Source organism: Anabrus simplex, chromosome 12 (genome assembly GCF_040414725.1).
Source record: "Anabrus simplex isolate iqAnaSimp1 chromosome 12, ASM4041472v1, whole genome shotgun sequence".
In the NCBI taxonomy this organism is placed as follows: domain Eukaryota; kingdom Metazoa; phylum Arthropoda; class Insecta; order Orthoptera; family Tettigoniidae; genus Anabrus; species Anabrus simplex.
Window position 1 is genome coordinate 103,182,197 of NC_090276.1, and position 22,291 is coordinate 103,204,487.

Genomic DNA, 22,291 nt, shown 5'->3' on the forward strand with positions numbered 1-22,291 from the left:
CACCATGGCTACCCACCTAAAGGTAGCGGAAGAGATGTATCTGAGGGTACTTGGGGGGTCCTGGGGACCTCACCAGGGTATCAGCTGTGGCAGATGCTCCTGCCATCAAGACTTGAACTGCACATCTTGTACTGGTATGGCTGCAAGAAAACTTCAAGACTTGCTTTCGAAGTAATTTCTCAACAATGAACTTTTTCAAGAAAATTTCTGTCTCTAAACCACAACTTAAATTTTCTTCTAACAAGCAAAATTTCAAACTTTAATGGTGAGGAGAGACTTTAAGCAGGGGGAAAGGACTGTACTAGTTGGTGCTTCACAAGGACAGCAATCTTATGAGGTCCGCATTGAAGTGGGAATGAGATAATTGTTAATATCTTAAAGCACCGGCTTCTCATTTTCCACCTCACTACGATTGCTACAATATAACAGCTTGAAGATTTTATTGAATTAGTTTTAATACGGTTCTACATGAATTTTTTAAAAAAAAGTGTCAAACAGAGCTAATGTTTTTTAAGAAGATTGCGTTTTCAGTGGTTGTTTGTGTTAAACCCACGATAATATAAACTATCTTACATCGGATTTTATCAATTCAAAGTTTAATACCTGCAATTCTTAGATAATATGGACTTAGAAATAGTATAATTACAACATGTTTTTAAATCATCAATTTGTTTTTAAAATTTGTTTTATGTGACGTAGATAAACTTATATGTTTGCCAATATCTCTTAGAATGTATTTCAGTTGATGACACAAAATAAGGCGTTGAAACTAGTTCTGATAAAATATATGTTGTAATTTCATCTCAGCAACATTTTAATGTATTGAATAAGGTGGATACGAATTTTAATAAATTGTAATCTTGGTCAATACAGACGAATAATGAAATTTATCTACTTAATAGAGGTATTTGCTTATTATCCACTGCTTATAAAATATTTTCCAATATAGTCTTTAGCAGATTGGTGCCTTACGTGGAAAAAGTGGTTGGTGACTATCAATGCGGATTTCACCAAGGAAGATCTACTATTGATCAGATCTTCACAATTCGCCAGATACTTGAAAAATGTAAAGAATTTGGAACTGATACACACCATCTCTTCATTGACTTCAGATCAGCCTATGACAGCATTGATCGAAGTAATCTCCATGTAGCAATGGAAGAGTTTGAGATCCCTAAGAAAATGATCGCCCTTGCGAAAGCTACCATGGAAAATAATCGGAATCACATTAAGATCCAGAATATGTTATCAAATGCTGTAATGACCGGGAATGGAGTTAGGCAAGGAGATTCATTATCATGCTTTTTGTTCAATATAGCTTTGGAGAAAGTTGTTAGAGATGCAAGTATCAACACAAGGGAACCATCTTATATAAATCAGTTCAAATTTTGGCATATGCACATGATATTGATTTAATCGCAAGAATACCAAGAGCATTGAAGGAAGCATTCACAAGCCTCAAAAAAGCAGCAAGAAAGATGAATTTACAGATTAATGAAGGAAAAACTAAGTACATGCCCGTAACCAAGAAAGACTACCCTAGTGGGTCTACATTCATAGAAATAGGCTCGTATAAGTTTAATGTACGTAGCTTTACTTACCTTGGATCAGAAGTTAATTCCAAGAACAATCTTAGTTCTGAAATCCAAAAACATATACTGTCTGCTAACAAGTGCTGTCATGGCCTCAGAAAACATCCGAATTCTAAGCTGCTGTTCAGGAAAACTAAAGTCCTAATATATAAAGTTTTAGTAAAGCCTGTATTAACATATGGTGCTGAGACCTGGACACACTCAAAATCTGATGAAAGGCAGCTCGGTATATTTGAAAGAAGGATTTTGGGGCAAATTTTTGGGCTAGTGAAAGAAAATGATGTCTGGAGAAGAAGATATAATTATGAATTGTATAATTTATATAACGAACCAAACATTAACTGTATAAAGATCAGAAGGCTGCCTTCTAATGACAGAATGATAGTAATAATTTTGTGTGGCTATTTCTAGCCGAGTGCAGCCCTTGTAATGCAGACCCTCCGATGAGGGTGGGCGCATCTGCCATGTACACGTAACTTCTTGATTAATAAATTTCATTATGTTCCATATTGATATCAATAGTATGTCATAGAAAGATAGAGATCCACCTTATCAATACTAAATTTATTAATGTTGTTTTAAAAAACATAGAAAGAAAGAGATCCACCTTATCAATACTAAATTTATTAATGTTGTTTTAAAAAAACATTAATAAACATACTACAGATATCAATACGGAACATCATGAAATTTATTAATCAAGATATTAATGCCAACGAGGCAAGACGTAATGCGTATAGATACAGAAGCATTAGAATCAAGTTAATGCATACCACCAAGAATATCGCCTTTCTAAAAGAATGCCTTGCCAACAACCTAACTCCTAAATTTCTTAGGAAGTATAACAATAAGCACAGAGTTATCAATCAGACACATAACACATTAAATAAAACTAACAAAATCTGGCTAAAAACGGAAATCAAGTTTTTTTACCGTAAAAAACAATATTTGAACAATGAATTGTATCCACTACATTTGAGAGTATCCCAAGAGCTGCCATATAGTTATTGGGATCACTTTCAACGTATCACTAACGACAAAATAGAGAACTTAGCCATAAAATAAAAAAAAACCTTAATAAAAAATTTGAGTCTTTAAAACAGACACTAAGAACAGAACCCATGATTCCTAATATAAATAAGATTACCTCATCCCAACCTAATTCTGACATTGAACATAATTTCCATCCATCCTTCGATCAAAAATATCACGAAGACAGTATTCGATGAAACAGAAACTGAAATTTTGAGTAAGGGTCCGAAACATAATTGGGGCAATACCTCAGTTTTGCAAAATATCACAACTACCACCGTGGAAACTGAACTTGCATTACAGAAAATTCCATATGACCTACGAGATGAAGTAAAACACGACATCGCAAAAAGACTACCACAGTATATCAAGAAATTACAAGAAAATAGTTCACACAGTAACAAAATTAATATAACACACATAAATAGACTAAACAACAAGATAAAACAAAACAATCTGGTCGTAACTAAAGCGGACAAAGGCAACACCACAGTAGTCATTGACAAAAATGTATACATTCAAAAAAACAAAAGAAGTTTTCAATAACGACATCTTTCGGATCATACGCAAGGACCCTACAAATATAATACAAAGAAATCTCAAGACTCTGCTTAAAAACACGCACCTACTACTTACCGAAACTGAAGCACAAAATCTCATAGTCATGAACCCCCAACTACCGAATGCAAAAGCTCTTCCAAAAATACATAAGGACAACATACCCATGAGACCCATAGTAAATTACAGAGCAAGTCCTACATATAAATTATCGCAATTCATCCAAAAATTCCTCAAAAAATATTATTCATTTCAAGCCAATAAAATTATACGCAATTCAGTAGACTTCTGCAACAAAATTAAAGAGCTACAACTAGAACGATACCATTCCTTAGCATCATATGACATTACCAATATGTACCCCAATATCCCCAGTAAAAAAACTATAGATATAATCTCATCCAATCTCAAAACTTACAGTAAACTAAGTAATTTAGAAATCAAGGAATTCATAATAATTTTAGAATTTGCCATCAATAACAACCTTTTTAAGTTCCATGACACAATTTATCAACAACTAGGCTTGCCAATGGGTTCTCCCGCCTCCGGTATAATTGCTGAAATATATTTAGACCACCTCGAATACAACTCAATCAGTACAATAAACGGAATATTCTTTTGGTGCAGATTTGTTGATGACGTATTTGCCATCATCGATAATAGACTAACTAATGACAACACTTTGTTAGACAAATTAAACACCATAGACCCATATATAGAGTTTACAAAAGAATCAGAAAACAACTGCAAACTGAACTATCTCGATTTGACTATTACTAGACAAGACAATCATTTGTCTTTCAAAATTTATCGCAAGCCCACCCATACAATAAATACAACAGCAACAGATTCCATTCATCCTAACTCCCATAAAAAAGCACCATATTACAGTATGGTTTATAGAGCCTTTAACGCACCACTTTCAAAAACAGATATTAATGAAGAGATACAGTTAATCCAAGAAATAGCAAGAAAAAGTGGATACAAGAAAGATACAGTCAATTCAATCATTCATAAGTTCAAATCAAAACCCAAAACTAAATTATCAAAAATGGACAAACCTAAGAAAAACTACGCAACCTTTACATTTAATAACACGCACATATACTCGTTAACCAACATTTTAAAAAAAACATAACCTTGAAATAGCCTACAGGACTACACATAACAGCAACATCATCATACATAACACAAAAACTATCAACAATAACAACAAATACCTTCGTTCTGGAGTTTACCGTATCCGCTGCAATAACTGCCTAATGAGCTACATAGGACGTACAGGCAGAAACTTTACTATCATATACAACGAACACGTCAATGCCATAAAACACAACCATTTTTCGGCAATAGGACAACACATGGTTGATTACAAACATAACTTTACTAATATAGATAATGATATGATAATATTAAGCACAAACCCCAAAGGACCCTTACTCAATATTACTGAAGAACTATATATAACAGTAGACCAATATGCCAACCCTAATTATAACATTAATGAAATAACAGATAAAACCAATATTTTATTTAATAAAATCATCCCTTTCATAAAAAACTATTATCTGAGATCTGTCAATGAACAACACCACGCGCAATCCACAGCGTAGGAGAAAGACACGACTAACTCCACCTCTACACAGTTAGCAACTTCCCTTCCCCACCCCTCCATTCCCCTCACGACAACAGACACTAATACCACAAGTTCACGATATAGTACACGCCAAGCTGCCAAGCGATACACTTCCCAATCATCTCACAACAGTAAGTAATCTCTACAATATACACACACACACACACACACACACACACACACACACACACACACACACACACACACACACACACACACACACACACACACACACAAGTTTAACACTTTAACATTCTAATACGCTTCTAATTGATTTCATTTACTTTTTACAGATAGTTAGCAAGTATCATAGACCGAAAAAGAACCACCTACAACAACAGCTTTCATAACCCCAGCAGCACATTCATCTTCAATCAGTATATTTAACAAGACAATATAAGTTTATAGTGTTTGGACTTTAGCAAATATCTTACAGTGGCCAATAGTGCCCCATTTGAACTTGGCATATACACGTGAAGAACAGTACTTCATATGAAGATTTACAAATTTGCAGGACTGCCTCTTACCTTTTAACTTGCATATTGAAATGTACCATTGTCTTATGTTGCATATAAGACAATGTATTTTACACAGTATATATTTGAAGAAATACAGGTTTTAATCACCTGGCATTACATTTCTCAACGCAATCTCAAATTCAGATTCACATTATTTATTTTGACAAAGTTTATATAAAGTATACTACCCCATTTGAACTTGACACATACGCATGAAGAAAGAACAATACTTCACATGAATTTCACAAAACTTACATGATTATCTTAAACCTTTCAACTTTTATATATTGAAGTGTGCTAATGTCTTCTTTGCATGAAATGTATTTTAAATAGCATATAATTGAAGGAGTCATTCAACACAGGTTTCAATTACCTAGCTTACTGTTATTTCAAACGCATTTCACTTTGTTACTGTAATTTCAAATTCGGATTCACATTACTCATTTTGACAAAGTTTAAGCCTAATAAAAAGTATACTGTATAAGCACATGCAGCTACATTTAAGCATATTTAGTCGACTAAAAACAACGCAATATGAAAGTCTTTTTAAAGAACTATTACTAGTAAAACTTGAACGTTAATGCTATATTCAAGGTCAGGTGTAAACAACAAATTTTATCATGTGTTGTAATTCTCTTTTTTTTTTTTGCTAGGGGCTTTACGCCGCACCGACACAGATAGGTCTTATGGCGACGATGGGATAGGAAACGCCTAGGAGTTGGAAGGAAGTGGCCATGGCCTTAATTAAGGTACAGCCCCAGCATTTGCCTGGTGTGTTGTAATTCTTTTAATGTGTTAAAGATAGATATCTTTTTAATATTCTTGATCCTCTAAACTTAGTCGTAAGAAGCAGAATTTCACTTCTAGACATACTACCTAATGTCTATCAAACATGACATGTTTATTTGTAAGATACAACTGTTAAAACATGTATTCTAATGTATATGTAAATGACAGCAGAGGATGACTTGTGATAAGTCGAAACCGGTCCTGTTTTTAAAAAAACATTAATAAATTTAGTATTGATAAGGTGGATCTCTTTCTTTCTATTGTTACAAGTGAACTATGTAGTGTGAGTGGAATGAAATTTTTTTTTTTAAAGACTTTATTGGCGAAGTACTCTATAATGTTTTATTTATTATGACCTAACCTGTACTGTTATTTGTAGAGCATAAGATAATTTAATGACCTAACCTGTACTGTATAATATTGTAACATAGGCATTTGTAAATAGTAGAATTCTGTTCTATAGTTCCTGGGAAGATCCAGAAAGTTACATAACTTTTGTACAGGGTGTGTTACTTTGTTGGTATGTGTTCTAGAAAGTGTGTTCTGTCTATTCTGGAAAAATACGACTTTCGTGATCAGGCGTATTCTAGAATGTTAGTCAAAGTTCGCGATCGAAAGTAAGGTTGTGATTGGTGAGTCTAGGTGGCGATAGGGAACTCGTGCACGCTGACTGGCTGCCTCCAAGACCAGTAATTCCTATATATAGTGAGCGAGGCAGTGTTCGAATGAATTCTGTATCCTGAATTTTGTCGGACTTGGTCTATCTGTCTGCGAGCAGCCTGTCTGGTTGACGTCCCCCGGTTTCCGGGATGGCACTCTCCTCGGGTAAGCACTCTTGAATTCCGTCCTGCTAAAATTTCCGTAATGTTCCGATTTGCTTTTCACAAAGGAGTCTGCCCTAACCTCGCCTAGATTCAACAAATTAGTTACTTATGACGCCTTAGTTTTTCAGCTGGGCTTACCTGTTCGTTTCCGAGGCATTCCCATTTCTTGTTTCACTAAAATATGTAGATTGTAGTTTAATATTATTTCTCTTGGGGTTTGCCTCTGGTAGTTCTGTATCACTTTAGGTACACTAAGTTTTGGATAACCTTTTTCACATCACTGTACTTTGCATTATACAACTGCATTGGTAAATAGATGTATAGTAGATTTGAGATTTGAATTTACACTGCTACAAAAAAGCTATGTATATCACTGAACTTATAGCTCGTAACTTGGAATTGTATTTGAAATGTATTTGTAAAATTATTTTGTAAATTATATATATTTTTTTTTAAATCTAAGGATCACGGGAATTTATTTCAGAATCCGCAGTCTAAGCCATGTCCATGCCTTTGGTAGGTTCCCAGCCTTTTTCGTCTTCCCATTTTGTTGTCCACTAGTTGGCCCTACTGATTTTTACGTACATGTTTTGTTGGAGATCCGCGTAATGCCAGCTACTGTTTTTCCGAGTGTGTGGTGTTTCCTGATATTGTGTAGTTTGCACTTTCCTTCCCCTTTTAACTCTGTTTGTGCCTTGTTTGGTGTTACCACTTTAGTAGAGGTATAATTTGGTAACAGAGGCAAGCGCTAGATTGCGGAAGAAGAAAAGTGAACCGTGATCATACCTAACCTAAAACTTCGTAAAAGTCGTGGTTCGTATATCGCTTGAAATCTTGTTTCTACCTGTCAGGATGGCTCTCACTGTTCCTAATCCTTTCCATTTAAGAAAGGCGGAACTGATTTACGAGTTAAAAATTCGCAAAATTAATTTGACAGGGAATGTCAGAGATGACACTAGCCTGTTGAAGCAGTCCCTTGACGTACCTATAACCATACCTGAGTTAGCGACAGACGAGTTGCGCGAGTCTTTGGCCATGACTGAAGATAGGTTACCTGAATTTAACACCATTCTTGTGTCCTTTAGTGCTTCTAAGCCCTCGCATGGCCAATTAGCGCGGGCTAAGGGGCAGTTATTACATTATTTAGACAGGATTAAGGATTTGTTGTCTATTGAATTGCTGGAAGTTGAGCGGCAGAAATGTCATACCTTACTAGAACAGTTTTCTACACTTTTCAACAGAATCAGTGGTTTGTTTGAAGGCAATAAGTTAAATAACACCGTTTCTCAAATTCAAGTGTCGATCCCATCTGCAATGAGTGACAGCGTTAATTGTGGTGAGGCATCTATTGCTACTCAAGTGGGCGATCTGACACCTAATGCTGGTGTTAGGCCTATTCAGGAGTCTGAGGTGACTAATGCTACCCTGGGATCTTCTGTTTCATTGTCTGGAACTAGGACACCCGTAAGTCATTCTAATGATACATCTCTTTTGCATGTTGGTAAGTACAAGTTTTTCTATGATTCCTGCTAATTCCGTTGAAGCTCAGTGTTTACCTTCTATTACTAATCAACCCAGTTCTGATTCTACCATGCAAAACCACCCCCCTGTCTTACCACCACCCGTATCAAGTTGCATAACCTCTACACAACCGGTTAACGCACAAATGGTCTCTCAGATTAGTGAAAACCTTTCTCAAATTAGGTTGTCTGCGCCCATAACATTGCAGGATAACATTAGTCCTAACCTAACCTGTACTCCATCCTTTTCACAAGGGCAGGCGAATCAAAGGTACGATGCCTCACTAAACCCTCTGGACATTTCTAAGCCTTCCCAAGCACCCCCTACAACTGTCTTTCCCCAGATTTTCTCCAATCTGCCTCACCCGTTGAGCACTGTATTTAAAGGTATCTCGAAATTTTCAGCTAACTCCGTTGATGAAGTTGTTTCCTTCCTTCGGTTCCTAACTGAATTCAAGGATCAGGCAATTGTGTATGGTCTCAGTAACGACAACGTATTTCCCCAGTACAGGTTAGGTCATAATAAATAAAACATTATATAGTACTTCACCAATAAGGTCTTTAAAAAAATTTACACTCCACTCACACTACATAGTTCACTTGTAACACTATGACATGTACACGTAACTGCGTGTTATTGTGGTGGAGGATAGTGTTGTGTAGTGTGTGAGTTGCAGGGATGTTGGGAACAGCACAAACACCCAGGCCACTGGAATTAACCAATGAAGGTTAAAATCCCTGACCCAGCCGGAATCGATCCCGGGACCCTCTGAACCGAAGGCCAGTATGCTGACCATTCAGCCAACGAGTCGGATGACAGAATGATAAAGAAGATAGTTAATGCAGTGCCAGAAGCAATCAGGAAGGTTGGCAGACCAAAGTTAAGGTGGGAAGAAGGGGTGAGAGAGGATGTAGATAATTGGAGGAGCTCTGCACTTAACAGGAAAGAATGGGGAAAACTTCTTCAGAAGGCCGCACCAGTGATGATGATGATGTAGATGCTCTTTCTATTCTTGTAGAGGTGTTAGTGTAAATATTGAAGGATGCCTCTTAGAAGGCAGTAACTTTGTGGTCTCCTAGATATTTTTGTGGAGTAAAAGGTGCTCTTGGAAGATTGTATGTAGTGAATAATCTGTAAATGAAATTGGGAGAAATGTCTCCTTGATTATTGAGTGGATGGACCAGTAGTGCTCAAGTAACATTTGTAAATTAGGAGCTTTAAGCTCATATTGTTAATGGACACTTCATTAGTTCTGTACCTGAAATCTTGTTCTGTCACTGAGCGAACTGTTTGTTAAAATTTAGCATCTGAACAAAAAAACCTGCACAAAAGAAATATAGCTCTGATTTTGAAATTTTAAATTAATCTTCTGAATGCCCCATATGGACCCATTCACCTCTGCCCACCACGGTATGCCCGTAACACCAATGAAGATAAAGTAGGCTGGGCAATACGGCGACTGTGGATCTGATCGGCCCCAACCAGTCACTATCAGCAATATTGTCAGAAACGGCTACCTAAATGTCATTATGTCAGTATTTTAGCCAAATGAAGATGAACCCCATGGCACTGAATAGGTCTAAAACCACCCTTCATTATCAGGTGAGAAAGATTTCTCAAAACATTGGAATCAAACACAGGCTTTCTAGGAATGACGAAGGCTCTGTACATCTAGACTACAGGCTCAGCTTAGTAGTTTTAATACTGAAAATAATAAGTATTAAGTAACCACACTTCAAACTATATCTGTTATTAGCAATGGCCACCAGGGGCTGTCTGGGGCCTTTAGCTCTTTGGAGGTGTAATGCCAACAAGAAATTTCTGTGCACAATGCAAATATTATTTTACAACTTATTTTATTTCAGGTTATAAACTTCATTTTCCTTGTCCGTATTGAAGATCTACTTGTGATACAATTCCTTTAGATTTGCCAATTGCCACCTTTTCAGTACAATAAAAATATAGTACGAACTTACATATTTATAATGATGTTTATATGGTACATGTTTTGCTCCTTTTCGTGAGCATCATCAGCCAAACTATCATTAATCTAAGATTGTATAAGATCATAAAACAATTCTTTTGGTTTAAGATTGCTCCTATAAAACTAATTGATAATCTTATAACATTATAAAAGTCACACAACAATAAAATTATGTCTTAAACTTAAAGCTTTGTTTTATGAATTGTTTTATGATCTTATACAATCTTAGATTAATGATAGTTTGGCTGATGATGCTCACGAAAAGGAGCGAAACCTGTACCATATAAACATCATAATAAATATGTAAGTTTGTACTATATTTTTATTGAATTGAAAAGGTGGCAATTGAGAAAACTAAAGGAATTGTATCACAACTTATTTTATGTCGCACTGACACAGATAAGACTTACAGCGATGATGGGACAGGAAAAGGCACATCTGTGGCCTTAATTGGGGTACACAGGTTGGTATAAAAATGACAAAAAACAGAAAAACCATCCTCGGCACTGCAAACGGAGGAATTCGTATCAACTACCTCTGAAATGCAAGGTCCAAGATGCACGTACCTAACTCACTTGGTTTAATGCAGCTATGTAAAACTACTGCTTGTTAATACACTGATTGAAGAAGTAGAACAATGTAGAGAGAAGCAAGAGCAAGGAACAGTGTCAGTAACAATAAACCATATCTAACAACAACTGATCGACACAGACACAGCAGACTACTACCTAGACGTGTGCATTCTTGGCTCAAGTTGTGTCGAGCAAGAAACGCTGTACACTGGCAGAATCACATTTTAAAAGTTGGACAGTATATATTTCTCATTACATGTCAAACTTTACTCCAGCTGAAATCCAATTATAGATTTTTTTTGCTAATTGCTTTACGTTGCGGCACCGACACAAATAAGTCTTGTGGCAACAATGGAATAGGAAAGGCCTAGGAATGGGAAGTAAGTTGCCATGAATTTCACTAAGGTACAGCCCCAGCATTTGCCTGGTGTGAAAATGGGAAACCATCCTCACGTCTGCCAACAGTGGGGTTCGAACTCACTATCTCCCTGGTGCAAGATCACACCTGCATGCCCGAAACCACAGGGCTAACTCACTCAATATGTAGATTTTATAATACAATGTATCATCTAGAATAATTCTCTATGTTCAAATAAAAAGCACTGTATAAGTGATACTTACTAAAGAAGTACTCGCTGTTCTTTCAGGCCAGTCCGTTTCCTCTTTTATCTCTACTTTGTGGGCCATCTTGCACAGGTGGAGTTACCAATTACTTCCTGTGACTAAAACAAGAAACAAAATGCAATTATTATTATTTCTAATATTATAATTATTAATTACTAAATATTAATGATAATTGTACCACGACGGTACACCTGTCCTGTTCATTTAAATAAAGCGCCTTGTAAAAAGACAACTTTCGCTTAAGACTTGAAACAACTAGAGCAAGAAGTTTGGATCTTGGTCAACACATTTCGCTACTGAAGTGATAAAGTAATTTGTATTCCTAGGTTTACTAAACTGAGTTGATTATCTTTTGTTTTTGGTATGATAAAGTTGTCAATACTACTCCTCCTCCTCCCGCCAACTTGTGATGCTGGTCAATCAAAAATTTTGTTAATTAATTTTCAACCATTCATTGCTTTCTTCTCCATATGTAATGATCCAATAAAAAAATTGTTTTTTTTTTCGGCCCTTAGTCCAGATCTCTCTCGAATCTTCCTCTGGGGTACAAAAGCCGGCAATTTTTCGAGCTACCTTGCCTCCTTGATAGTCCAGTGTACTGAGTGTGTGCACGCGCATTTCGCCCTTCTTCGAGCAGTCCAGCACAGTAAGGTAATGGCAGCCATTTAATAACTAGGTGATAGCTCGAGGGGAAGGTTTCCAATCTTCTAAAATGTAACTTTCTACTGTAAATTTCCAGCCGACAAAGGTAATGTTTCAACTGATTACAAAACAAAAATGAACAAACTACTAGAAGAAGAAACGTATAAGAAAGTTAGGAATCCCACTAAGAAAATTAATACACAAGTCACTCGACTAGTGAAAGAGCTCAACACTTCCAGAACACTTGCAGAAGTCCTTACTAAATTCAGACCCAGTACCTCCAGTCATTTATGGCCTCCCAAAAGTACACAAGGATAACGTGCCACTGAGACCAATCGTGAGTGCCATTGGCTCTGAGACCCATGAGTTAACCCGCTATATTTCATCACTGCTACAGCCAGAAACAGGGAAGACAGAACATCACATTAAAGATACGAAACATTTCTCGCAGAAGTAACGTGAACTACGGGTGGACGAAGGTGACATCCTGGTAAGCTTTGATGTTACGTCACTTTTCACTAATATACCTGCAGAAGAAGTCTGAGGACTTGACCAATCTGGCAGCAGTTTGTTTAAAATCCACTTACTTCTACTACAAAGGGGATTATTACGAACAGACAGAAGGAACAGCAATGGGTTCACCTTTGTCACCAGTGGCCTGCTAATATTTTTATAGAGCACTTTGAGTCTGCTGCATTAACAACAGCGTCATTGAAACCTAAGTGCTTCTATCGTTGCGTGGATGACACATTTTCGGTCTGGCCACATGGAGGGGAAACAGATGAATTTTGAGAGCACCTAAATTCCATTAACAGTAAGATCAAGTTCACAATGGAAGTAGAAAATGAAGGTAAATTACCTTTTCTTGATGTGTTAGTATACAAGAAGAACGATGCTACACTAGGCCATGCAATGTTCAAGAAACCTACACATTCTGAAAGATACCTTCATAAGTCTTCACATCACCACCCCTCCCAAAAAGCACCTCTCCTATATATACTAGGGTGAATAATGTTGCAGACGATGATAACCGCCCGAGTGCATTGAGAGAACTGACAACATCCAAGAAGAAAAACGGCTATACATCAGGAAACATAACACGAGCTGTGAAGATTAAGGAGCCTAACTTGGATAGTACCAACCAGGACTACAGCAAAAAGAAAAAAGTATTCCTTCCATACGTGGCAAGTATAACTAACAGAATAGGGCACATTCTTAAGAAGTACAATATAATTCCAGTTTTCACCGCAGACTGGAAGCTCAAATCCCTGTTTCGACCAGTCAAAGAAAAACCACATCTGGAAACACCGGACGTATATGAAATTCCATGTGGTTGTGGTTGTTCATATGTCGGCATGACAAAAAGGCTTGTTAGCACCAGGGTGAAGGAGCACATCAGGTCGGTAAAGAATGTCACTCTGTCATCCTCCACGGAGAACGCTATAAGCCAGTCTGCCATAGCAGAACATTTCTACAGTACAGACCATAAAATCCTCTTTGAGCAGGCGAAGGTCATCGCGTCTGTAAAAGACTTCTATGCTCATCTTGTGAGGGACGCCATAGAGATAGAGCTGCGCCCAAATAACATCAACAGGGAAGACGGCTTCAAGTTATCAAATACATGGAGACCTGTACTGCAGAAATACATGCATAACACTATCATGGCACAGCGGGACACACTCAAGCTGTCGACTGAGGGCGGTGAATCAGTAACTTCCCTCCCAACCACCACAGCACAGCGCGATGATCCTGAGTCCAGTTAGTGGGGTAGGCTGTGAATAGTACGGGCATGACTTCCACATTCCTTCGGAGAATTTCTTTGCTCACTGTTGGAGGCAATACTTCACATGCCCTGATGAAGGCCAACGCAATTTTGCTGAAAGCTTGGCTTTATTATTAAATATATAATATATTAATATATAGTGGCTTTAATCCAGTTAATTTATTTCTTTATGTTAAACCTAAACTCACTTAGCTTAAATTTGGGAATAGAGAGTGTGACATCCTCTCGAATTCTTCATCAAATTGTTTTGAGGTGGCTATGTTTTGTAATCGTTTTCTGTCTGTAGATTTGTAACTTAAACTTTCTCCAGCTACTCACTTCAGTAGAATGGGATTAGCCTCTGTAACATCAGGCTAGAAGACCAAGTAGAATTTTTGAATTCTAAGTATAAGTTTCAAGGACTGCAAGTGTCTGCCTCAGCATTATTTTGATTTTTGGGCCAGTAACTTTAACCTGTGTTTTTTTCTTTCCACCAAGGCCCGGTAGAATGAGTATTCGATACTCCTGTAAAACTTAGTTATTTCTGTTAAGTGGTTAGACCGTGACAGTTTAAGGCAGTGAATTCTGTTTGTATTGTAGAATGTAGGTTGTACCTTGAGAGACCTGAAAGGTAAATTTTCGTCAGCAAAGATACTCTGGTTGTTGAAGGTTGCCTCGATAAGGCAGTAATGGTATTAGGTCCGGAGCTCATAGAGCAGAGATGCTCTTTCTATTCTTGTAGATATACTCTGTAAATGAAATTGGGAGACCTGTATCCTTGACTCTTGAGTGTTCGGAGCAATAATGCTCAAGTAACATTTGTAAAAGTTGGGAGCTTTAAACTCAGATTGATAACTTGTGAATTTTTCTGATATCTCCAAACTTGTAACTAAAATCACGAACTAATTCCGTATCTGAAATCTTGTACTGTCGCTGAGTGACTGGTTTTGTTAACAATTGGCATTCGAAAACTAAAGAAGGCCAAGATAAATATAACTTTGATTTTAAAAGCTTTTAATTAATCTTCTGACTGTAGCAGATAGACCCATTCATGCCCGCACCTTCTTTCACCTCTGTGATAACAAAACCACCGTAACAAGTGCTAGCAGAGCGTGGTTGAATGGGTCGAGATAAAGCCCCTTTTAACGAGTGAGATAGAAATCTACATCAAACTCTAAACATTTTCTCAGCTGCTGGAAATTTATTATCTATTTATTGATATTTGTTTTATGTCCCACCGACATAGGTAAGTCTTACAGCGACGATGGCATAGGAAAGGCCTGGGAGAGGGAAGAAGCGGCCATGGCCATAATTAAGGAACATCCCCAGCATTTGCCTGCTGTGAAAATTGGAAACCACGTAAAACCATCTTCGGGGCTGCCGACAATGTGGTTCGGATGCAAGTTCACAGTTGCGCGCCCCTAACTGCATGGCCAATTCGCCCAGTGCTGGAAATTTTCAAAAGTTTCTATCAACCTGTCTGGTCCTCTTGTAGTCGTTGCACCCGGATACGTGCGCAAGGAGAAATTGATTTATGAACTTCTAATTAGGAAGGTCCAATCGGGAGACACGGTTGTGGCAGATATTGCCAAACTTAACGTATCTTTAGAATTTCCTATCTGTATCCCGGTATTTGAGGGAGAAAGAAATTGATGTGGCTCTATCCATTATCACGGATAATACTACCGAGCTAGCTTCTGTAGTTAGTTTTTCTGAAGTAGGTGATCCTTCGGCTAATCAATTTAAAAGAGTTCAAGCTAGATTGTTTCATTTCTAGAATAGGGCTAGGGACCTACTGTTTCTGAAACGAAGGATGATCATGCTAAGGAAGCAAGTTATCTGAACACCCGTCTGATATGTCGAATAGAGTTAGTCAAATGTTACCGGGAACCGCTACTGCTAAAACTGACCCGGTTGAAACAGTGAACATAGCTGAGAAAGAGGACTCCAGCAAGGCTATTTAGAGCAGGAAATCTGTGGCTACTCAACAAATATCTGCCCCATCGGAAAGAGTGTCTGGTCATCTAAGTAGACAACATCACCGTTCTTTAAGTGTAATGCAGTGTTTGAACTTTCCCAACCTCCAATGCCGTCACCTATTATGTCGCCTGGTTTCAGCAGTTTGCCCCTAATGGTACGAAATGAAATAACAAAAGGGTCAAATTCATCCACAGAACAAAATAAAATAAAAATATCATGAAGAATCATTGGATGGACATAAACCCAACAATAAACAAAAAACAACCAAACAAACAAACAAACAAAAAACAGTGGATCAAACTCAAAAAAGGATCGTAAATAATAGTATAACCGACCAAGGGACCATCTATAAAGCACAATGATGCTTGATGTCTAAAGGAGTGCAAAATCCACGTCTAAGGCCCCACAGAATGGTACATGCCGTGAGTAAAGTAGAACCATGGTATTTGTCATGTCGGGTTACTAATCAAAGGTAGCGAAGACTCACGGTGTTCCTTTTAATAAGATCTTTTGTTCAATATAATACTCCCATTAGATAGGTGAAAGAAAACCCCATCAGACAAATATAAATTGATTACTATGACACCAAATTGTTACCCGCATTTGTAGAGCAAAATTTCTTTGGTTTCACTTAATTTGATAAAAAATGTGCTGCTCCACAACAATTTCATTATTTTCCTGCGAGAGTGATCGACAAGGAATATTTTAATAAGGAATAAAACATTTCCTTCTTTTAATTTGACAATGAATCGTGCTACACAGAATAATCTAATGTTTCACTAGTTTTAAGAAATACACTGTTCACACTGAGAGTGAAAAAACAATACAGACCAGTATAACAGACAAAGCCAGCGGAAACACATTCTCACGAAATACAACAAACAATATAACATAACATAACATAACAATGCCTTTGCTGGCAGAATGTAGTGTTTACAGTGCACTATGTCTCCTGCCATGGGCTAGAATAAATTTGTTACTTTCATTGACCTGTCTCAGTCTTTGACAGTATGAAAGTGACTGAGGTATGAGCGATTCTAGTAATACCGTTCCTTATGCAGCCAGTCCCTGTTATGAATGGTGCGAAAATAATGCTCATAGGGTCGGTTGTTGCATGCATTTCAGTGGGCTTGGCAGACTGATATGTAATACCAACTTCCAGCTCAGTGAGGAAAGCAACGGGAAACTACCTCACTCCTCATTTCCCTAGTATGCCTCTTCAGTGACACCAAGGCTATCTATGACACCTGTTGGTGGAGCTGTAGAGGATCAAACCAGCCTTTGGCCTGAATACCCAACATACATACATACATACATACATACATACATACATACATGATGTACCAGGAAGGCCTAGGTCCTAGTCCATGTTAATTGAAAGAAATGTTATTTCCAGCATTAAAGATCCGACCGACGTACGAACATCCATGTAAAGAATGTTCCAGTATGTGCCAGACCCTACGAGTGCGCTAGGCGGAGTCAAGTGACGTCACCTGTCGCTTGAAGCTCACCTCCCCTAGAGATATTTCTCGAAAGAAATTTTCTTTTAACAGCTTTTTAACGCCTTAACCAATTTCAACGGGACAAACGCTGAATTATAGCAAACATCATAAAAGTTAATCCCTGTAAATTTCAAATTAATTCATCAAACGGTTGTTGAGTTATAATAATTTAAAGTCTCAACGGAATTACGTAATCACGGTCACATGGCCGAGAGAGCCGCCACCCCTCCCTGCGCTGGTATCTATATATGTCAAGGCCAGACAGCCCGCAAAGTAGTACAAGGACAAGCAAACAGCTGTGTGAGTGAGATAGCGAAGAGACCGGCCCGCGTACAGTATGTTCGCGCAGTCACGGTAGAAGTACTTTCCGTCGTATCTCCGGAACGCGAAATTCTATCACCGATAGAATTATTAAAGGACGTCGCACTGCAGTTAGTATACCGCGTCGCGATTACAATATAATCCTAAAGACATTTAAGACTGTAACGCGAGTGAACTTATTGGAGTACAAATATTAACTATTTCATTACGTGTGGACTTAGGTAACTTCAAGTAACATTGAACTTCTACTGAGCACAATACTTAGAATTACCAGAACTCATATTCACGTCACATCAACATAAGACTCACAGTAGTAATTTGAATGAAAAAGTGAGAACTTTTCTGTGTTAATATAACATTATAGTAACAGGATTAGCAGAAAATAATCCCTAGCAATTTCAGACTGTGTTCAAAGACTGTGCTTATCGACTTACTTTCTTTTTTTTATGTGAACTGTGTGATTATGAACGTTTCAATAACGACTGTAAATAGCATTTCGTACAGAAAGGACTGTGATTCTTCATACGCCATAAATAGTGTTCAACAGTGTCAGTGATAAACTACTCACACTAAGTAAATTTTCGTGTGCGAAAATCACCCGAACAAGCTACAACTCAACGTGATCCAGCTCTAGCTGTCATCACCTCATTGGGAACGTCAACATCGCCAATCCTGATTCTACATGGAACATTCCAGACGTCCATCTTTCGACATTTGGTAGCAACAGTTCTTGTCATAAGTGAGTAACAAGCTGACTAAACTTTTTCATTTATTTTGAACAGTGAAACTTCAGTGTCGCGTGTGAACAATTTTCATAATTTCTCAAAAGTGATAAATTTAATTTCAGTTTAATTTCTCGTAGAAAGACTGTAGGCTTTCAAGTGTGCTATATATCGAGATTGACGAATTGAGAACTGAAAACTTTGATAATTTCTCATATCCATTTACAATTATAAAAGTGTGCTTAGGTTTAAAAAGACTTTAGGTGGAAATTCCCACATATGAAAGACTTTGAAACCAATGATATTTATGCCATTTTTTTAAGGAGATTATTTTCGACATTTAATTTCTATGCAAAATTTGAGTCAATAATCATACCGCAGGGTGAAAAATTAATAAATTGTTTTAAGAAAAAATTATTTACCATCTATTATTCGCTCTGCGAGACTATCCTTCTCTGTATCGGCTCCAAAACCCAGTTCCACTCCCTGAGGTCCTACTCATGCCCTTTGCCCACAACTTTTCCTGGTACAGAGAGGATAGTATAATAATAGATGGCGCCCAACGTGGGGCCCGATTTTGGAGCCGTACTATAATAATAGATGGCGCCGCAACTTCAAGGGCACGATTTTGGAGCGTACTATAATAATAGATGACGTCGCAACTTCAAGGACTCAATTTTGAAGCCGTACTATAATAATAAATGATGCACTTGCAATAATCGCAACATTCAGGGTTCGATTCAAGTCATTATATTTTGAGCACAGGATTTGACTGCAAAGAACTTGTTGTATTTGACTTATTCGAATATTTCGGAAACATGGATAACTTACTTGCAGCAATCGAAGCTCTCAGGCTTAGCATTAACGATCAGAATGCCAAGATTGATCGAATTAATACGCAAATGGTAGAGTCTAATAACCAATTGCAGGCTCAAATGGTAGAGTCTAATTCCCAATTACAGGCTCAACTTCAACAACAAATGCAGGCACAAAATACTCAACTTCAAGCGCAGTTAACTGAGTCAAATAGTAAGGTTGACAAGACCTTGGATACTAAGTTTGCTGAAGCGGATAAAGTCATTAACAAAAGACTCACTGAATCTAGTGCCCTTATCGAGCAACGATTCCGTGAAGCTGGAACTCGCCTCGAAAAGAAACTTACTGATTCTAGTGCACAAGTCGAAGCTACATTGAAAAACATGCGGGATCAGTTTGTTGAAAATTTAGAGTCTATTAAGGAAGAAATAAAGACAGAGGTCGTCAAGTCTTTAGACAAAGATCTTAGAAATGTTCTTCCTTCCGTTCAAGCATTTTCCACTGAACTTAAAGATTTACGGACTGAATTTCAAGAATCCCATGGTAACATCTCACAAACTCAAGCAAAGTTAGCTCAGGTGCAGGAAACCTTGCGAGATGCATTAAAGAGCGACGTGGGTAAATTACGAAGCAAGATAGGATTAATTAAGAGCACGCAAGGAGAACTCGACAAGCGTATTACAGGACAGCTAGATAGCACGCATACCCAGATAGCTGCTTTCTGTAAAGACGTACAAGTCATTAAAACTGACTTGAGAAATGAAATAAAAAGTTTAGACACCTCAATTAATTCTAAAATTAAAAATTTGTCCGAAGAAATGAATCAAATTAAACTTAAAGAACATACAACTGACGTCACAATTCCTGGTTCGTCGAAGGAAATACACAATACAACTACCCTTATTAAAGTACCAGATGACAAACCAGTCAAATTTTCAGGACGTGATGAGTACACTGCTCGAGAATTTTTGTTAAATGTCGACGATTACTTGGAAGAGAATAGGGTAGAGGACGATAGGAAACTTAGAGTAGTATCCAAACTTCTAGAAGGACGAGCCTTATCATGGTTCATAGCTTTTAAGAGCAACTTTAAAAACTATGATGACTTTAAACAGGCACTTCTTAAACGCTTTTGGGATTCAGAAAGACAGCACCTTGTCAAGATGCAACTCTACTCTAGCAAATACAATACTTCAGTCAATACTTCCCGATATTCAGATTACTGTCTAATGCAATTAAAGAAACTCCAGTTTTTAGATCCACCTTTGCCAGATATTGAACTTATTCAGATCCTGACACTTCAATATCCGCCTCATGTTCAAGAGATACTAGTCGCTGCCAACATTAAAACATTGGAGCATTCTGACGCTACTTTGCGTAGGTAAGATACGGCTAATATCCAATCTAGTCCGAAAACTAACAGGAGTCGAGAAATAAATACGAATTCTGCAGAAATAAAACCTCCGGAGAGAGAGAGGAACCCAGGACACGCGAAGAAGGCAGATTAAGCCCTACTAACCCAACCAGATTCCGGAATTTTAGACGTCAGAGGAATCAGGACAGACACCCTTACCAACCTAGGAATTCATGGAGACAGCGCGAAAGCACTCCTGAAGGAAATCGTGAGGCCAGACGGCGAGAACTCGAAAGTAGATGGAAGGACACACGGGAATACATCAGGGAGAGAAACCGTAATCCTGATGAACCTGGAGCGACATCCCTGGAATATCAACGTCAATTCGGACCAAGAGAACAAAGATCACCTGATCCTGACCCAACAGGCGCTATAAAAAAAACGCCGATCTCGCAATAGGGAGATTGACTACCGAACACGATGAGGTCGAAACGTCAAATTATTGTACTGCTGTTATCAATTACTGGCATATTGACGATTCCGAATTACTATTCGAAGACGCACAAACACTAAGGCCAATTATTACACGTTCATTACCTGTCATAACAGTACGCACAGGCAACCTACAGGTGATTACGCTCATCGATTCTGGAGCGCAAGCTTCTTTAATTTCTGATAAGCTTGTAGACTCGCTGAAAGATCAGAACAATGTTTTGTTATTACCTGCAGCTCAGATTAAAGTAAGAGGGATAGTTTCTGATAAGATTGTTAAATGCAAATCCCAGGCATTTTTAGAGTTTGAAATTAACAGTCAGATGTTCGAACACATATTTTTGGTAGTATCACGTCTTAACTTCAACTTAATACTTGGATCAGATTTTATGATCAAATACAAAGGAACCATTGACTATGATGCCAACCTCGTAAGATTACAGAATAATTCCGTAGAACTACAGCTGGTAGGACGAGGTGACCTGGAAGTTCAAGAGAAGGGAGCCCGTTTTGAAGAAGCCGGTGGTGACATTATTAAGCCCGCTGTAAGCGAGGTTGCGCCAGCCGTAGCAGAAAGTAGAAAGGGTGACCAAAGTGAGGACGACGCCGAGTCCCTATTCAATGAGAACTCCATTATAGGTCCGGATTATATAATGTCAATAGCCAGTGTGGTTGAAGACCCGGAAATTAAATTAAAATTGGAGGAGGCTAAAAATGACGTTCTACAGAAATTTGCATGTGTATTCGATGACAAGCCTGGAGAGATAGCTGACTACGAATATCATCTTGATGTAAATGACTTGTCTCCTTATCAGAAGAAACCATATCCCGTACCCGAGAAATATCGAGAAGAAGTTCGTAACCTAATTCATAAAATGACAGATGATGGGATAATTTCGCCTTGCGTAACTAAGTACTTGAATCCATTGGCCATAGTACGTAAGCCTAACGGCAGTATTAGAATTGGACGGCACTTTCGAGGGTATTTACAACTCAGCCAATTTAAAACAATATGTACCACAGGAAGAGTAAAGCCTGGAAAAGAAAATC

The 22,291-nt window shown here is 37.8% G+C and overlaps 1 protein-coding gene across 4 annotated transcripts in view; it reads right to left on the reverse strand.

Annotated features, from left to right (window-relative positions):
• LOC136884100 (gastrula zinc finger protein XlCGF57.1) overlaps window positions 1-22,291 on the reverse strand; it is a 122,463-nt gene that overhangs the window by 87,321 nt on the left and 12,851 nt on the right. For all 4 annotated transcript variants that reach the window (XM_067156134.2, XM_067156133.2, XM_068229833.1 and 1 more), the window contains one exon: window positions 11,648-11,748. In XM_067156134.2, coding sequence (XP_067012235.2) covers window positions 11,648-11,713 — 66 coding nt within the window. In that variant the 5' untranslated portion in view covers window positions 11,714-11,748. The remainder of the gene's footprint in view (window positions 1-11,647; window positions 11,749-22,291) is intronic.